The sequence below is a fragment of the Mesoplodon bidens genome, assembly GCF_964165515.1.
Source record: "Mesoplodon bidens genome assembly, chromosome: 11".
Lineage (NCBI taxonomy): Eukaryota > Metazoa > Chordata > Mammalia > Artiodactyla > Ziphiidae > Mesoplodon > Mesoplodon bidens.
Window position 1 is genome coordinate 64,554,522 of NC_138167.1, and position 18,169 is coordinate 64,572,690.

Sequence of the window (18,169 nt, forward strand, 5' to 3'; positions counted from 1 at the left end):
AAAAGAACTTGTGCTCATCAATCAACACCACTGAAAGAGAGAACAGGCAAGTCACAGAGAGAAACGATATATGCAAAGCACATATCCAACAAAGGATCGTAGCCAGAATAAAGAACTCCTCAAACCAACAGAAAGAAAGACGTCACAAATAAAAAACAGGTAAAAGACTTGAACAGGGTTTTCACAAAAGAGACTGTCCAAATGGCCAACAAACTATCCGAATGGCCAATGAAAAGGTGCTCAACATCTTTCATCACCTGGGAATTGCAAATGAAAACTATGAGATACCACCAGCAGGGCTAAAAAAACAACACGATCACGTGGTTGGTGAGGGTGCAGAACTGGAACTCTTTCCACTGTTGGTGAGGTGAAAATTGGTACATCCACTTTGGAAAACTGTCAGGCAGTGTCTACTGAAGCTGAACATGTGCATACCCTCTGACCTAGCAGTGTCATCCCAGAAACGCAGCCACATGTTCACTGAAAGATGAACAGGGATGTTCACAGCAGCACTATTCACAATAACCAAAAACAGGAAACAACCCAAAAGTCCATTTATAAGCATCTAGTCATACAATGGACAGCTATAACATAATGAGAATGGGCAACCTGTAAGTACATGCAACATAAATGAACCTTACACATGACACTGAGTGAAGACAGCCAGACATATGTCTGGGTTGAGGGAATCTATCAGGACATATGTGTGACTCTCCTTTCATGGGGATGGTGGTCACCTGGCTGGAGGACTTGAGGGGAGGGGCAGTTTGCTGACTGCAAGAGGCCCAAGGTAGGCTTCTGGGATCTTGGTCATGTTCTGTTTCTTGATCTGTCTGCTGGTTATAAGAGTGTGTACATTTTGTGAAGTCACTGACCCGTGTATTTATTTATTTACTTATTTATTAATATTATTTTTAAATATTTTCTTATTTATTTATTAGTTATTTGGCTGTGCCAAATAAGTACTTAGTTGTGGCACACAGGATCTTCATTGCGGCACGCGGGATCTTTAGTTGCGGCATGCGGGATCTTTAGTTGCAGCATGTGGGATCTTTTTTAGTTGCGGCGTGTGGGATCTAGTTCCCTGACCAGGAATCAAACCCGGGCCCCCCTGCATTGGGAGCGCAGAGTCCTAGCCACTGGACCACCAGGGAAGTCCCTGACCTGTGTATTTATAATTTGTGTACTTTTCTACATGTATATTGTACTTCAATAAAAGGTTTATAGGAGCAACAAACAACAGGTGGGTTAAATTACGGTGACAGAAATCAGAATGATGGTTACCTCTGTGGGGGGAAGCTTGAGTGAAGGCCTGCAGGAGGCTTTGGGGGTGATGGGAATGTACCACTTCTTGATCTGGGTGGTTGTTTACATGCGTAAGTTCACTTTGTGAAAATAGCTGTTAAGTTAAAATGTGCATATTTTTCTGTACGTATGTTGTATTTCCGTAAAATTAATGCCTTCAAAATACTTCTGGGGGGCAGAGAAGTTACAGATGTAACGACATTGGCCCAGAGCACTAGGACTGCTCTCAGCCTAGATTCACTTTGCCCCGAAAGCCCATCTTGACTTCCTCTAAGATGGGGTCGGGAGCCCAGTGTGCTCTCTGGGCAGCCAGATTAGCCCCACCCTCACACTCATCTACTGCCCCGAAGGCCTGGTCCTGGTCTGGTTTCCCTGACAGACCATGTGCTCCCCCAGGCGGGGCGAATGTCCTTCTGGCCACTGCACGTCCTCCCTGGGAAGTGCCTGGCCTAGAGCAGGGACTCAGTCATGTTTGCTGAATGAACGTCTTATTTGGGTCTTGGAAACAGGGTTGAGACACAGAAAGTACACTGGGCTCTCCTGTGCCCTTCATCACCCAGAATACGGTGACACACTTCAAGAAACGTATCAGTGTCACCACAGGGCACGTTCCTGCTCATTCTCAGCTCATCAGTGTTATTAATGAGATGTGGAAACGGACGGTGGGGCGGGGGGGATGTGATCATTCTTTTCTGGAACAGCTGATGTGTTCGTCAGCCTACCCAAAGTAGACATTGAATGAAACGTGCCTATGTCTGCTGCGGTAAGAGGAAGCCTGAGGTCAGCAGAGGCTGGGAACTGGCTGGTAATAAGGACTGTGAATTATCCAGCTGTGAATCCCGAGGCTGGTCCTGTGTCAGGCTCACTGGAGGCGCCTGAAACCCCAGTTCCCAACCCAGAATTTGACCTGAGCTCCTCACAAGACAGACATTGTTTTCCACTTCTGGACCGACCCACAGTGCCGTGATCAACACAAGGTACCAAATAGAATACTTCTGAGTGAATAAAAGAACCAGGAGACACAACCAGAAGATTCCAAGCAGAAGAGTCATATATTAACCCCTGAATACAGGTCGCTCTTATCACTGAATCAATCTTCTCACCTCAGGGCACTAAAATGCCTTGTTACACTTGTAAGGGAGGAATTTCATCTGTTGTGTTCACTGCCCTAACTATTTGTGGAATGACCCACTGAATGAATGTCTACCCCTCTAGGGCCCACACCTATGCTCACATCTTGGCTCCTGGCTGGGAAGGGCACTCAGCAAAGGTCCACAGAAGGGGACTGAAGGACACTTACCGCCAGGAAGCCCAGCTTGCCTCCACACTGGGTCTTGAGCCCCATGGCGGCCGTGAGATGGATCTCGACCAGCGTGCTCGGGGGGATTTTCTCCTCTGCACATTCAGCCAGGTTCACAGCGCACAAAGCCATGTGTACATCTGAACAGGCGGACCCCACAGGAAGCTTACCTATGGCGGCAGAAACAGACAACGACTGTTGACAGATTCCCTCAACCCAAGCTTTTTCCTGCTTTCTCAAGCACAATCAGAGCAATAGCAGAACCAGAGGAGAAAGCCTGTGAGCTCGGTGATCAGACGGTCCTGGATGGGGTGCCAGGCTCTGTGACTTAGTAGCGGTGTGCTCCTTTCTGCCTCACAGGTTGTTGGGGACAAGAGAAAACACAGGTCACAGGCCTGGCCCACGGCCCTAGCCCTGTGTAATGGGGAGTGGCTGTGACTGCAGGCCGGTGAACAGGACTCAGAGGTGCGAACTGCAACGCTTTCCAAAACGGCATCAACAGCATGGCCACGTCCTGCTAACACAATCCTGTGTCTCCAAATGTTGCAAGAAAGGTTATAAAAATTAAAGACGGGGGGCTTCCCTGGTGGCGCAGTGGTTGAGAGTCCGCCTGCTGATGCAGGGGACGCGGGTTCATGCCCCGGTCTGGGAGGATCCCACATGCCGCGGAGCGGGAGCGGCTAGGCCCGCGAGCCATGGCCGCTGGGCCTGCACGTCTGGAGCCTGTGCTCCGCAAAGGGAGAGGCCACAACAGTGAGAGGCCCACGTACAGAAAAAAAAAAAAAATTAAAGACGGGGCTTCCCTGGTGGCGCAGTGGTTGAGAGTCCGCTTGCCGATGCAGGGGACACGGGTTCGTGCCCCGGTCCGGGAGGATCCCACATACCGTGGAGCAGCTGGGCCCGTGAGCCATGGCCGCTGAGCCTGCGCGTCCGGAGCCTGTGCTCCGCAACGGGACAGGCCACAGCGGTGAGAGGCCCGCGTACCGCAAAAAAAAAAAAAAATTAAAGACAAAAACCCAAGAACAAACTGATGTGAATTTATTTTCATTCAACAAGACCCCACAGTATATAAGCGCACACCCTTCTAAGGGGGGGACGTGACACACAACTGAACCGTGACAGTGGACACATCATGGGGTGGAGACGGAAGGCCAGGAGAGGCTTATTAACCCTCCCGTGAGGGCTGTACAGCTCATCTGCAGTGGCCCTGAACTCGGGGACCAGAGTGCCCTTGCTCAGGCCCCGGGGCCCATCGAGGCTCTGAGGCTTTCACGCTGCTGCCTGCTTCAGTCCTCACCACAGCGCAGGGAGGTGCCCAAGGCAAGCAGGCGCCTCGCTTTGCTGAGCCTCAGGGGTGGCCCAGCCAGGCCTCCCGACCCTACCCAGCCTCTCTGGTCTTTTATCAGCCCCCAGACTTCATTCTGCACAGGCATTAGGCGTTGGTCTCCCCTGGGAGGCACCACCGACTGGGCTTTCTCCTTTGCAGGGAAGGAAGGTGGAGGGCAGTGTGGGGACCGTGTCACCTCTTAGTTACCTCTGTCCTCTTGGTGCCTTGTGCAGGGCCAGGCCCACAGAGTGCCCAGTGAACGTGGGCAGAATGAGTGATGGGACCCATCCCAGCTGGAATTCTCCTGAACAGATGCAGCCTCCAGATCAGAGACCTGGGATGGAGCTGGTTCCTTCCCCCTGGGCCCGGGCACACTGATGGGACAGAGAAGCAGGGTAGGTCTGCAAATGGCCCTCTACTAGAACTCTACGAAGGCCCCAGGTGTTCACACCCCACAGCTGGCCCCAGTGTCTCATCTCCACTTCCCCTGGGGCCTGGGCTGAAGCTCCCTCAGCCACCAGGGCCTTCTACTGCCTTCCTGTTACCACATCCCACTGCTGCTCTCTGCCCTCATCTTATCGATGGCCCAGCAGCAACTTCCCTTCTTGAACCCTATGACTTTGCTCCCCCTACACCAAGCATCTTGGCCTCTCCTGCCTGACCACCTCTCAGGCAGCCTCCGCCCGACTCCTTGTCCCGGGCCTGCCCCTTCCGTGCGAGTCTCCTTCCACATGCCCTCGAGGGGCCCCCCTTCACCACAAGCCCTCTCATCAGCACCCATGGTTTTCATTCTCACCTGCAGGCCAAAGACCCAGTTCCTTTCCTTGGCCTACAGATCCAGCGTGGCCCCCACCACTGCATCATTTCCCCTCGGTGTCTCACAGGCAAGTGTCCCGAGCGGAACTTCTCACCTCCTCCCTAGAAAACTGCTTTTCCTCTCGTTTTCCTCACCTTTGCTGGTGGCAACAGCGTTCACCCAAACGCTCAAGCAAGAAACTAGGGAACCATCTTAGCTAGCTCCTTTCCTTACCCTTCCCGTCCAATGAGTCCCCGAGGCCTGTCAACCCCACTTTCTCCTTTCTCTCTGTCCTGTCCTCTTGGCAGGAGCGAATCTTCTCGACCTCAGAAGCACAGACCTGAGGACGTCATTTTCTCCACTGCGCTGGCTCCCATCCCTCTCCCCTTGCACAGCCACCTTGGGGACCACTGAAGTATTCTCCTCCAGAGCCACCCAAGTGGGGTTCCTCCTTGGGAACATGCATCCCTCTGCCTGGAAGGCACCTCCCCTTCTGCAGAGCTGGTGAACTCCACGCATCCTTTCATGCAAAGCCAAGACTTTCCAGAAAGCCTTTCCTGAAACCCTCCCCAACAAGGACCCCTTCCCCTGAACTGAAATCCAATTCTTCTGCTACCTCTACCACACTGAACTGTAATTTACTTGCTGACCTGCCTGCTTCTCTATTAGAGCAGGAGTTCGTTGAATGAAATAAATGATCATATTTCACTGAATCTAAGATGCCATCAATTTTAAGTACCACCAAGGAAAAAACACTGCCAACTCAACCATGACATTCACTGTGTAGAGGACAAAGCCAAGCGTAGAGATGTTAATGTGAAAAATGTGTGTCTTAAATTGATGAACTGCAATCTTTACTGCCGTGGCTATTTGTCTAACCATCCTAAACGGGTAGTGTGAAGGGGACGTCATTCAGCTGGGGCAGAAAACTGGCAAACTGCGCCAGGGTGGAGCAATGGCATGGGGGCACTTCGAGGCAAGACAGGCCGTGGTGGCAGCCCTCACCTGTGATGTGCAGCTGGTGCAGCCTGTGATAGGCCAGGGCTGCATCCCGGGCGCTGGTCTTAGCTTCCTCCTCAAAGCCTGCGGCGGTGGCCAGGGTGGCCCGCCGGTGCTGGAAGACCTTCTTGAGCAGCCAGCGCACCAGGCGCAGCTTTTGCAGGCTGTAGCGGATCACGTTCCAGGAGAGGCTGCAGGCCAGGTCCAGGCGGGAGGTGGGCAGTGCCCGGCCCAACACCGACAGGCAGGTTTGCAGGTTTGCAGCGGCAGCTGCAAAATCCCCCTGGCAAGAAGCAAGAAGGTGTAATGTTCACTGGCCTTGATGTGGCCTTTTTGTTTTGCTTTAACAAAAACTCTTACTCTCTTCTTCACCCCTCCAGATTATCAGAGTAATACATACTCACTGAAGAAAATCTGGGAAAATTTAGAAAGCTACAAAAAAGTAAAAAGAAATCACCTGTAATCTTATCCCCCAGAAAGAATGACTGCTGACATTTCCTCCCAGCCTTTTTACTAAATTGGGATGGTACTGTGTTATATCTTCAAGCAAATACTACTCAGAATTTCCCACCGTAGCTTTCATACATAAGGTGATGACATGGATCTAGATGATGAACGATGTGATCTTTTAGGCTTTTAGGTTCTCAAAGTGTGGTTCCCAGAGAGCAGTAGCATCTTGTTAGATGCTACTGGTTTCTGGGAATCTTGTGAGAAATGTGAATTCTTGGTGCCCAACCCTAACCCTCCCCCCCGACCTACTGAATCAGAGCCTCTTGGGTCGGGGCCTCCGGGTGATCCTAATGTCTGCTGACGTTTGAGAACCACAGTTTTAGGCAAATACACAGCTAAACTACTCTAACCAAGGATCTGAACAACTCTCTGCCGACCTGAGAGGGTCTAGCGGGGAGTCTACTGCCCTGTATTGAAGGCCTTTTTCTCTGTTTTTCTCATTACTGGAGGCGACACAGTCTTGAGAAACGGGAGTAAACGCTCTTCTCCTTTCCCATCACGCAGTGGGTATGATACCTGTACTTTCCTTCCTGCACCATTACAGAAAAGAGGACCCTTACAAGGGGAGAGTGGATGCCAGTGCTTTGAGGATGACAGTCTCTGAGGTGGTGCTGCCATCCTTCCAGCCAGGAGAAGCACCTGTGTTTACAGATTCCAAAGGAGGTGGGCCTTTCTCTCTGTCTCCTGGCTCCTCTTCCCCGTCTTTCCCAGGAAGGCTGGCTGTTTCCAAGGCTCGGGCTTTGGCTCTTGTCTCTTCCAACTCATCAATCCAACTCGCCCTTGAGCGCCCTCCCCTGGCAGACGCACAGCTTCCAACACACCCTGGTCCCGACCCATCTTGGCCCCCACGGCCTGCCTCCTGGGCCTGCCTCCTGGTCGGGAAGCTTCTCACCCTCAGGGCCCTCTCACAGCACTTCCAAGCAACACGGTTAGACGGAGCCCACCACAGCTTCCAGCCTCCCCCATCTCTGAGTCACTGTCACTGCTACTTTCCTTCCATTTCACATCTCAAGTATTTCTTGAATTCATGCCTTTCCTTTCAATTTCCAGGTCCTTGTCACCTCTCACCCAGCCTCTTCTAAGAGCACCCTCACTTGCTTCCATGCATCTTGTGTCTCCCTCCTCCAACTCACCCTTCATACAGCCACCAGAATGACATTCGTAAAACACAGCCCTGAACCTGTCTCTAGGATAAACGTCTAGGGGTACGTGTCATCCTGCGTTAGGGGTAGCGCCAACAACCACACCTATATTCCAGTAGCCGCAGCACTGGACATGGCTGACAGGTCCACTGACGGACTGGCTGGCCAAATTCTCTCTTGTGGGCTCTGCAGCTGGCAGGCAGGGAGAGCAAGCCCATGGCTACCTGCTGCCGAGGGCTGGACTGGTCCTTGTTCCTCCCGAGACACGGGTGTTTAACTCTTCCTTCCGTGCCGTGAGTTTGCCCCAGAATCCTTCCCATAAACTCCTTTGTTGATTTCTAAAGAGGACTTGCAGCGAATTTTCCTGCTCAAAAACCTTCCTGGTTCTCCAGAGAACTGGGACAAAAACCTCAAATCAGTTACTAGTCAAATACGTCTCCAACTTGGGCCCTAGCTACACTACCAGCCTCAGCCCTCGTCTCCCCCGACATATCCTACACTCCAGACATACCCATCTACTTGCCAGTCCCCCAGAAGCCCACCTATTCCTGCCATCCTCTCCCCTTGGAAGGGCCTTCCTGCTCTTGACCACTCTGCTCACACCCCAGACTCCCAGAGCACTTTACTCTCCCGTCATATTACAGACTAGAGATCAGCTCGTGTCCATGGAATTCCTTCTGCCTAGGTGCCCTCTCCTCCACTGCCCTGTAACTGTTGGAGGGAGGGTCCCCTCCTCCTCTTGCCCCCGGGGTATTTTTATACGCTGGGGTGTTGGAATAAGTTGCTGTGTTATGGGCCGAGCCTGGGGGAGGAAGGGGAAAGGCAGGCGGCAGGACTCACCCGGGCCAGGTCCAGGTCTGCCTGCTTCCGGTGCCTCCAGAAGGTGACTGAGGAGCGCGAATGCGGCCGGATCACTGGCTCCCCGTGGACCAGCAGCTTCACAAAGACGCTCAGGACGATCACACCGTTCACCAGCCACAAGAGGAGCGTTGGCATCATCCAGTCAAACCAGCCCCCAGAACCTAAGGAGGAGCGTCTCAGCTGAGCCCGTGGGGAAGCGCCTCCTGAAGCAGCACTGGGAGACTGCAGGGCACCTGACTGACCCCTCCCTGCGACAGCAAAGAGCGTCCTACCTCATTTTTGGAACAAATGCAATTGCTTCGTTTAGTAACAATGTCAAAGTGCATAGGGGAGGAATAATACATGCACCTCAATCCACACTATAGCAAATTTAGCACAGTTCTACAGCCTAACTAGGAAGCCTGTAGCCCTTGTCACTATGGGGCAGGATGCCACAATAATCTGTTAGCCAAGGCAGGGTTAGGCCACTGGTTTAATGACTCAGGCAGTAAGAAGACCACATCCTCCTTCAAACAGCCACACACTCAAACCCCCAAATACAGCAGTGCAGGGCCCTGATTTGTTTTGCTCTTTCTGACTGAACTTGGGTTTGCCCTGTTACTTCCGAAAGGCGACTTATGCCAGTCCCTACCAGAAGCAAGCAGGTGGGGGCCCCCTACAAAAGCCCTTTGGGACCTGGCGGACAAGCTGAGTGGCTGCATGCAGGGCCTTCTCCTGCCACAGCAGCCCACCCAGGCCCGGGTGGCACGAGGGGCCTTCCACCTACCTGACTCGAGAGACAGCATGCTGCGGCCAGAGCCTGAGTGTGGATGCTGGTCCGAGTCGTGGGCCCCTCCCCATTGCAGCAGCGCGGTCAGGGGGTTAAAGGAGAGGCACAGGAAGGTGAGGACACACAGTAGGATTCGCGAGCGGTCCACCATGCCAAGTGCTACAGGAGGAGAGTCTGGCTCATCTTTGACCTTCAAAACAGGGGGCCGCAAGGTTAGAACGAGTACTGCGTGGATTTTTATAGCATTTTACTTTTATATATATCGGAATCAGACTGTGAGATTTAAATTCAAGACCATTAAGTCAGATGGGAATAAAGCACTTGCCCTCTTGCCACCTGGGAGAAGAACATTTTCTAAAGACCAGAGGAACATGAGCTCTGCTTTTACAACAGAGCTCCATCACAAAAGAGAACCCTCTGCAGGATTCTGTTTCTGTGTAATTCCACAACAGGCAAGCTAATCTAAAGTGACAGAAGGCAGATCAGAAGTTGTCTCAGGCTGGAGAGACGTGTGTGCACTTCCTGCAAAGGTGTAAGTTCATGGGAGATAAAAATGTTCTAAATCATTTTGTTCTCAACTAGAAGAGATTTATTCATTTATCATTCTGTTTTGTTTTTTTATAAATTTATTTATTTTTATTTTATTTATTTTTGGCTGCGTTGGGTCTTTGTTGATGTGTGCGGGCTTTCTCTAGTTGCAGTGAGCGGGGGCTGCTCTTCCTTGCGGTGCGCAGGCTTCTCATGCGGTGGCTTCTCTTGTTGCGGAGTATGGGCTCTAGGCATGCAAGCTTCAGTAGCTGCAGCATGTGGGCTCAGTAGTTGTGGCTCCCGGGCTCTAGAGCATAGGCTCAGTAGTTGTGGTGCACGGGCTTAGTTGCTCCGTGGCATGTGGGATCTTCCTGGACCAGGGCTTGAACCTGTGTCCGCTGCACTGGCAGGTGGACTCTTAACTACTGCGCCACCAGGGAAGCCCCATTTATTGTTTTTTGTTTTGTTTTGTTTTGTTTTGGCTGCACCACACAGCTGATAAGATCTTAGTTCCCTGACCAGGGATCAAACCCGGGCCCTCAGCAGTGAAAAAGTGGAGTCCCAACCACTGGACCTCCAGGGAATTCTCTATTGTTATTTTTTAATTGAAGTATAATTGACCTACAACACTATGTTGGTTCGGGGTACACAACAGAGTGACTCGATATTTTCATACATTACATCAGCTCCATGACAAGTCTAGTTACCATCTGTCACCATACAAAAGCACTATGATATTAATGACTATATTCCCCATGTTGTATATTTCACCCTTGTGACATTTATTTTGTAACTGGAAGTTTGTAGTATCTTTAAAAAAAATTTTTTTTTTTTAGTTTGTAGTATCTCTTAACCTCCCTCACCTATTTCACTCACCCTCCCAACTCCCTCCCCTCTGGCAATCACCCATTTGTTCTCTGTATCTACCAGTCTGTTTCGTTTTGTTGTGTTTGTCCATTTGTTTTGTTTTTTAGATTCCACATATAAGTGAAATCCTATGTATTTGTCTTTGTCTGACTCATTTCACTTAGCATAGTACCCTCTAGGGTCATACATGGTGTGACAACATCTCATTCTTTTTTACAGCTGAGTAACATTACTATATATATATATATATATATATATATATATATATATATACCACATCTTCTTTATCTACTCATCTATCTGTGGGCACTTAGGTTGCTTCCAAATCTTGGGCTATTGTAAATAATGCTGCAATAAACATAAGGGAGAACATTACTTTTTGAATTAGTGCTTTTGTTTTCTTTCAGAAAAATACCCAGAAGTGGAACTGCTGGATTGGACGGTAGTTCTATTTCAAATTTTTTGAGGAAACTTCCTACTGTTTTCCATAGTGGCTGCATCAATTTTCATTTCCACCAATAGTGCATGAGGGTCCCCTTTTCTCCACATCCTCACCAACACCTATCATTCTCTGTCTCTTTTATTACACTTAGCATAATACCCTCTAGGTCCATCCACATTGTCACAAATGGCAAGATTTCACTCTTTTCTTATGGCTAATATTTCATTGCATATATACTACATCTCCTTTATCCATTCATCTATTTCTGGGCACTCAGGTTGTTTCCTTACCTTGGCTATTGGCTATTGTAAATAATGCTGCAACAAACACAGGGGTGCATATATCTTTTTTTTTTTTTAATATTTATTTCTTTGGCTGTGCCGGGTCTTAGTTGTGGCATGCAGGATCTTCGTTGCTACATGTGGGATCTTTTTAGTTGCGGCATGAGAAATCTTAGCTGTGGCATGCAGGATCTAGTCCCCTGACAAGGGATCGAACCCATGACCCCTACAATGGAAGCTCGGAGTCCTGACCACTGGACCACCAGGGAATTCCTGATGTTGAGCATCTTTTCATGTGCCTGTTGGCCATTTGTATGTCTTGCAAAAATGTCTATTCATGTCTTCTGCCCATTTTTAAATTGTTGTTTGTTTGGAGAGTTTTCTGATGTTTACTTGTACGAGTTCTTTGAAAATTTTGGATACTAACCCCTTATTAGATATATTGTTTGCAAATATCTTCTTCCATTACATAGGTAGCCTTTTAGTTTTGTTGGTAGTTTCCTTTGCTGTGCAAAAGGTTTTTCTTTTGTTTTTTTTTTTAGGGTTACATCCGTCTACTTTTTTTTTTCTTAATTTATTTTTATTTTTAGCTGTGTTAGGTCTTAGTTGTGGCATGCAGGATCTTTTTTTTGTGGTGCGCGGGCTCTCCACTGTGGCGTGTGGGCTTCTCTCTAGTTGTGGCAGGCGGGTTTTTCTCTCTCTAGTTGTGGGGCACAGGTTCCAGAGCACTTGGGCTCTGTAGTTGTGGCGTGTGGGCTCCAGAGCACACGGGTTTTGTAGTTTGTGGCATGCAAGCTCTCTAGTTGAGATGCGTGGGCTCAGTAGTTGTGGCGCACAGGCTTAGTTGCCCAGTGGCATGTGGGATCTTAGTTCTCCGACCAGGGATCGAACCCATGTCTCCTGCACTGGAAGGCAGATTCTTTACCACTGGACCACCAGGGAACTCCCAATGCAAAAGCTTTTTAATTTGATGTAGTCCCATTTGTTTATTTTTGGTTTTGTTCCCCTTGCCTGAGGAGACATAGCTCACCCAAAATTGCTAAGACTGGATTTTCCTGGTGGTGCAGTGGTTAAGAATCCACCTGCCAATGCAGGGGACATGGGTTCGAGCCCCAGTCCGGGAAGATCCCACATGCTGCACAGCAATGAAGCCCGTGCGCCGCAACTACCGAACGTGTACTCCAGAGCCTGCAAACCACAACTGCTGAGCCTGTGTGCCACAACTACTGAAGCCCGTGTGCCTAGAGCCCGTGCTCCGCAACAAGAGAAGCCACGGTGATGAGAAGCCCACGCACCGCGACAAAGAGTAGCCCTCGCTCGCTGCAACTAGAGAAAGCCCACGCACGCAACAACAAAGACCCAACGCAGCCAAAAATAAATAAATTAAAATTAATTAATTAATTTTTAAAAAGTGCTAAGACCGATAACAAAGAGCATACCGCCTGTGTTTTCTTCTGGGAGTCTTATGGTTTCAGGTCTTGATCCATCTTGAGTTTATTTTTGTAGATGGTGTGAGAAAGTAGTCCAGTTGATTCTTCTGCATGTAGCTGTCCAATTTTCCCAGCACCATTTACTGAAGAAGCTGTCATTTCCCCTTTGTATATTCTTGCCTCCTTTGTCATAGATTAACTGACCATTTCAGTATGGGTTTGTTTCTAGGCTCTCTATTCTGTTCCATTGATCTGTGTCTGTTTTCGTGCCAGCGCCACTTTACTGTAGTTTGAAATCAGGGAATGTGCTACCTTCAGCTCCGTTGTTCTTTCTCAAGATTGTTTTGGCTATTTGGGGTCCTTTGTGTTTCCACATAAATTTTAGAATTATTTGTTCTAGTTCTGTGAAAAATGTCTTTGGTATTTTGACAGGAATTGCACGGAATCTGTAGGTTGCCTTGAGGAATATGGTCATTTTAACAGTATTAATTCTTCCAACCCATGAGCACGATATACCTTTCCATCTGTTTGTGTTGTCATCAATTTCTTTCATCAATGTCTTATAGTTTTTCCAGTACAGGTCTTTTACCTACTTGGTTAGATTTATTCCTAGGCATTTTATTCTTTTCGATGCAATTGTAAATGGGATTGCTTTCCTTCATTTCTCTTTCTGATACTTTGTTGTTACTGTATAGAAATGTAACAGATTTCTGTATATTAATTTTGTATCCTGCAAACTTACTGAATTTATTTATTAGTTCTAATAGTTTTTTGAAGGTGTCTTTAGAATTTCCTATATATAGTATCATGTCATCTGCAAACAGTGACAGTTTTTTGTTTGTTTGTTTGTTTATTTTTGGCTGCATTGGGTCCTTGTTGCTGCGTGTGGTCTTTCTCTAGTTGCGGCAAGTGGGGGCTACTCTTTGTTGCGGTGAGCGGGCTTCAGTAGTTGTGGCACACGGGCTCAGCAGTTGTGGCTTGCAGGCTCTGGAGGGCAGGCTCAGTAGTTGTGGCACACGGGTTTAGCTGCTCCGTGGCACGTGGGATCTTCCCGGACCAGGGATCGAAACCGTGTCCCCTGCATTGGCAGGAGGACTCCCAACCACTGTGCCACCAGAGAAGCCCAACAGTGACAGTTTTACTTCTTCCTTTCCAACTTGGATTCCTTTTATTTCTTTTTCTTGTCTGATCACTGTGGCTAGGACTTCCAATTCTATGTAGAATAAAAGTGGTGAGAGTGGGCATCCTTGCCTTGTTCCTGATCTTGGAAGAAATGCTTTCAGCTTTTTACTCTATATCTTGATTACTATGAGTTACATAAGCGTATACGTTTGTTAAAACTCATCATACTGCACGTTACAGTAAAATAGGTGTATCGTATCACATATAAATTACACCTCAAAGTTGATTAAAGACCATACTTTTGTATGAACCTATTTACAGAAGCTTGCTTATTCTTTTTTTTTTTAGCCGCACCACACAGCTAATAGGATCTTAGTGCCCCAACCAGGGATTGAACCCGGGCCCTCAGCAGTGAAAGTACGAAGTCCTAACCACTGGACTGCCAGGGAATTCCCAGAAGCTTGCCTATTCTAAAACCACAACATTGTTTTGTTTTCTCCCCAGTTTTACAGAGGGAGAACTGGAGGCAGAGGCCCTGCCTGCCCAGGGAGCCTAAGGAGGGAGGGAGACTGGAACCAGATCTCCGCTGACTCCCAGGGTGTACTTCCCACACAACTCGTTTTCAGTATTTTTAAACCATTTGAAAATTTCTTCTGAGGATTCAGACACCTATCTAATTCAACGTATATGACATGTGGCCTTTTGTTAACGAAGCAGAATCACATTTATAAAATATTTCAAAAATAGAGCTTCCTTAATAAAATTAAGTACATGATACAATAAACGGTCTGACCAAAAACTTATGCTAGGGGCTTCCCTGGTGGTACAGTGGTTGGGAATCCGCCTGCCAGTGAAGGGGACCCAGGTTCGAGCCCTGGTCCGGGAAGATCGCATATGCCGAGGAGCAACTGGGCCCGTGCGCCACAACTACTGAGCCTGCGCTCTAGAGCCTGCGCTCCACAACAAAAGAAGCCACTGTGGTGGGGGGCCCGTGCACCGCGACGAGGAGTGGCCCCCGCTCGCCGCAACTAGAGAAGGACCTCGCATAGCAATGAAGACCCAACGCAGCCAAAAATAAACAAATAAAATAAATAAATTAAAAAAAAACAACTTACGCTAGAAGGGAACTCTGTGCTTTTGAAGCCAGAAACTGCCAATGTCAAAATACAGCACAGACCCCAGTGGTCTCCACAGGTTCCTGGGAAGATCATTAGGCTTGAGCCTCTTTTAACGAATTCCATTAAACAAGAATTGCCAGGGGCTTTCTTCCACAATTAAAGGCCCTTGGTAGGAATGTTATCTGTTAAGACTGCAAACTGTAATCATTTCCTGAAGAGGACCCAGAGGCAGCCTCATCCTAACCCAACTGATCAACCTCACAAAGTGGTCTTGCCAGGCTCATTATGGGCGAGGGAAGCGATGAGGCGCCTCCAGCAACTCCTAGCTCCGCACGACAGCCGCTGTGTGTTCCCATGCTGGATTTGGCCATTATTCCTCTCTGATGGGCCCTTTCAGCAAGGACCAGTAAAACCGGAGGTTGTATCCCCATACAGTCAGCTTTCTTTTTCTTTATTCTCCAGTACGCGGCTAATTTCACAGAATTCTCGTTCCTCTCCAGCCCAGGGCCTCTGAACGCCTGACCTGGACCGCTCTCTGCAACCTCCCCACTATTAACTTCGGGGAGATGGGAGAGATTCCAGGGGTCAGGGGATTTCAAAAGCTCATTACCTTTGCATCATCCAATAGAGGGCTTCCTGGCTCAGAGTCGATGGAGTAGGGGGAGAAGCCTGCCTGGGACCCTGAGTCGGAGGCTGGAGGCGACATCAGAAGGACATTCTGATTGAAGTCATCAATCTTCAGGTCCACGTCATTGTCCACCAGGCTGCCTAGGTCAATGCCCTTCAAGAGCTCTGTAAAGAAAACCCTACCTGGCAAACGGTCCATTTTACAGCACCCCACCTGGGCTGGAGCTGGGCTAGGTGAGGGATGCACAGCCCCTGCTCATGCTTCACCCCTGAAGGCACCTTGTACACATCAGTGGACCCTCCCCGGTGCCCAGCACAGGACTTCTACTATAACCGGAAAGTCTGAAACCCTTTTCTCAACGAGCACACTTACTGTTCTTCTGATTTGCCAGTTTCAGCACCATGTTCTCCTGGCGCAGTTTATGATTGACCTGCTGCAAGTATTTGATGTAGTCAATGGCCTTCCTCAGAACGCCAGACTTGTGCATCTGGGAAGGAAGACAGGTGAAAAACACGGTGGCATCAGACCAGCTTGCACAGTGAAGAGAGCAGAGGCCCAGAGCTCAGGCTCTGGAGTGGGAGGTGCTGAGTTCAGATGCTGACTCTCCCACTACTTAGCTGTGTAACCCAGGACAAGTTACTCAACATCTCTGAACCTCACTTTCCTCCTCTGTGAAATAGGAATAATGATAGTATATGAGTCATAGGCTTGCCATGAGGATTAAATGAGCTAATATGTGGAAAGAGTTTAGCCTCTGGCCATCACACATATTATCCTATGATAATCCTAGCATCAAAACAAACTTTAAGGAAAACAAATGACAAACAACAAACCAGAGTACTCTTGGCTGGTTATCTTAAGTAAAGGTATATTAGTACCTTTCAGATTTGTAGGCTACAAGGAAAATTATATTTTCTTTCAAAATTGAGGTAAAGATAAACAGATAACAGGTAAAAAAAAATCTCCTATGTGCCAAAGCCAAAAGATACATTCATTGAAACACCAGAAATTTATGAAAAACCAATATACTCTATTTGTTCTTTGTCAAGATCCAATCTCCATTTTTCCTCCTCCCTAAAAGGTTAAAATATTATTAGCCATCCCTGAATACAATTAAGCATATGCCCAAAATGCCATCAGCTGCCTCAGATGTACACATGGTTGTGTTCCTGGCCATCAGTGAGCAGCAGGTGTCTGCGACACGGTGGTGGTAGTTGGTGGGGGGGGGTGGCCACCACCACTGCAGAGCAGACTCAAAGGTCCAGGCAGGCCACTGCCTTACCAACACCCAACAGTTAATGTTTTATAATCCTGGAATTTCAAAACACCAAGAGGCTTTAGTAAGAGAGCACCTTTAACTATTCTTGCATTCACTCAGCCTGGGCCTGGGTCTTCCCTAAATTCCTGCAGCAAAGACAGATAGAGGGGAGATGATGAGGCATGAAATACCACTTTGCTTGGCACCTACCTTGGCATCTGTCCCCATGACCAGGTCCTTCAGCTCAATGATTTTGTCATTGATGGAGGAGCGATACCGCTTCTCAATGATGTTGTGTGTCGTCCTCCTTTCTCCTTCCTTGGGGGGCTCGAGCTGCTTGACTCCCCCAGGTACCTGCTTAATGGGCACTTTCTCTTGTCCCATCATCACAGGCATTGTGGTCAGAATGGTCCCATTGCTGCCCACCAGGGTCTAGAACAGACACAAGGGCAGAATGACCACTTGGTTAGTCTGAATAAAGCAACCTCGCAACACAAACCCACTGGCCCTGGCCACGTGGCATCACCTGAAAACGCTTTGTATAGCCTGACACCCTTCCTGGGTTAATTGAGTCCAGAAGCCTTAGGAGCCATGGTACCTCAGGTACTATGCCCCTTTCAGAATCACTGTTGATTAGTCATGTGCCACAACAGCATTAATGTGGATAAACACCAACCTTTGATGTAGGGATGCCAGAAACACGTCATATGATTCCTGCTTTGCTGTCGACCCATTAGCCACCTCTGAGCTCGCATATAATGCACCAACCACAAAACTTTCTCCTGGTGTATGACACGTATTTTCCTCTCACATGACGGTGAAGTTAACTTACTGTATTTCCTTGTATGATTTGCCCATCAAAAAGCTCAAGGCAGAAGTGACAATGAGAGCCATTTTATTAAACAGACCAACTAGAGAGGCTTCCCCTTGTTTTCCCCTCAAATCTGCTTTTCCTGCTCTTTGTTTCTGTTTTCACTACTTTTAGTTTTATTTTCTTCAACAAATGGCCTCAATATCCAAGTGGCCAATGAACACAGAAAAGGCTTCTTAACTTCATTAGTCATCAAGAAATAATTCACACATAGTAAAAAGCACACATTTTAAGTGTACAGCTTAATGGAATTGTGACGTATGTACACAATGTGTGTAACCAAGGTAACCCTGACCAAGACACAGACCATTTCTATCCCCTTAGAAAGTTCCCTCATGCCCCTTCCCCCAGAGCAGTAATCACTGCTCTGACTCCTAGCACCATCTTCTTGAACTCTGTATAAATGGAATCATCAGCATGAACTCTTTTGTGATAAGCATCTCTTGCTCAGTGTACTATTTCTGAGGTTTAGCCACGTAGTTGTATGTATCAATAGTTCTTTTTGGATGGATAGTTGGGTTCTTTCTAGTTCCTGGCTTTTATGAGTAAGGCTTGCTTTTGAATTTTGATCCCTTTTTTCTCTCAGACTCTTGCCACAGGATGAGACAGTAGCCA

At 48.2% G+C, this 18,169-nt stretch overlaps 1 protein-coding gene across 1 annotated transcript in view; it reads right to left on the reverse strand.

Moving 5' to 3' along the window:
• SREBF2 (sterol regulatory element binding transcription factor 2) overlaps positions 1-18,169 on the reverse strand; it is a 62,175-nt gene that overhangs the window by 17,758 nt on the left and 26,248 nt on the right. Inside the window, exons 5-11 of the mRNA XM_081249731.1 lie at positions 16,894-17,115; positions 15,798-15,912; positions 15,408-15,589; positions 9,007-9,199; positions 8,220-8,401; positions 5,734-6,010; positions 2,606-2,775 (exon numbers count right to left, since the gene is read on the reverse strand). Of these exons, the coding sequence (XP_081105857.1) occupies positions 2,606-2,775; positions 5,734-6,010; positions 8,220-8,401; positions 9,007-9,199; positions 15,408-15,589; positions 15,798-15,912; positions 16,894-17,115 (1,341 nt within the window). The remainder of the gene's footprint in view (positions 1-2,605; positions 2,776-5,733; positions 6,011-8,219; positions 8,402-9,006; positions 9,200-15,407; positions 15,590-15,797; positions 15,913-16,893; positions 17,116-18,169) is intronic.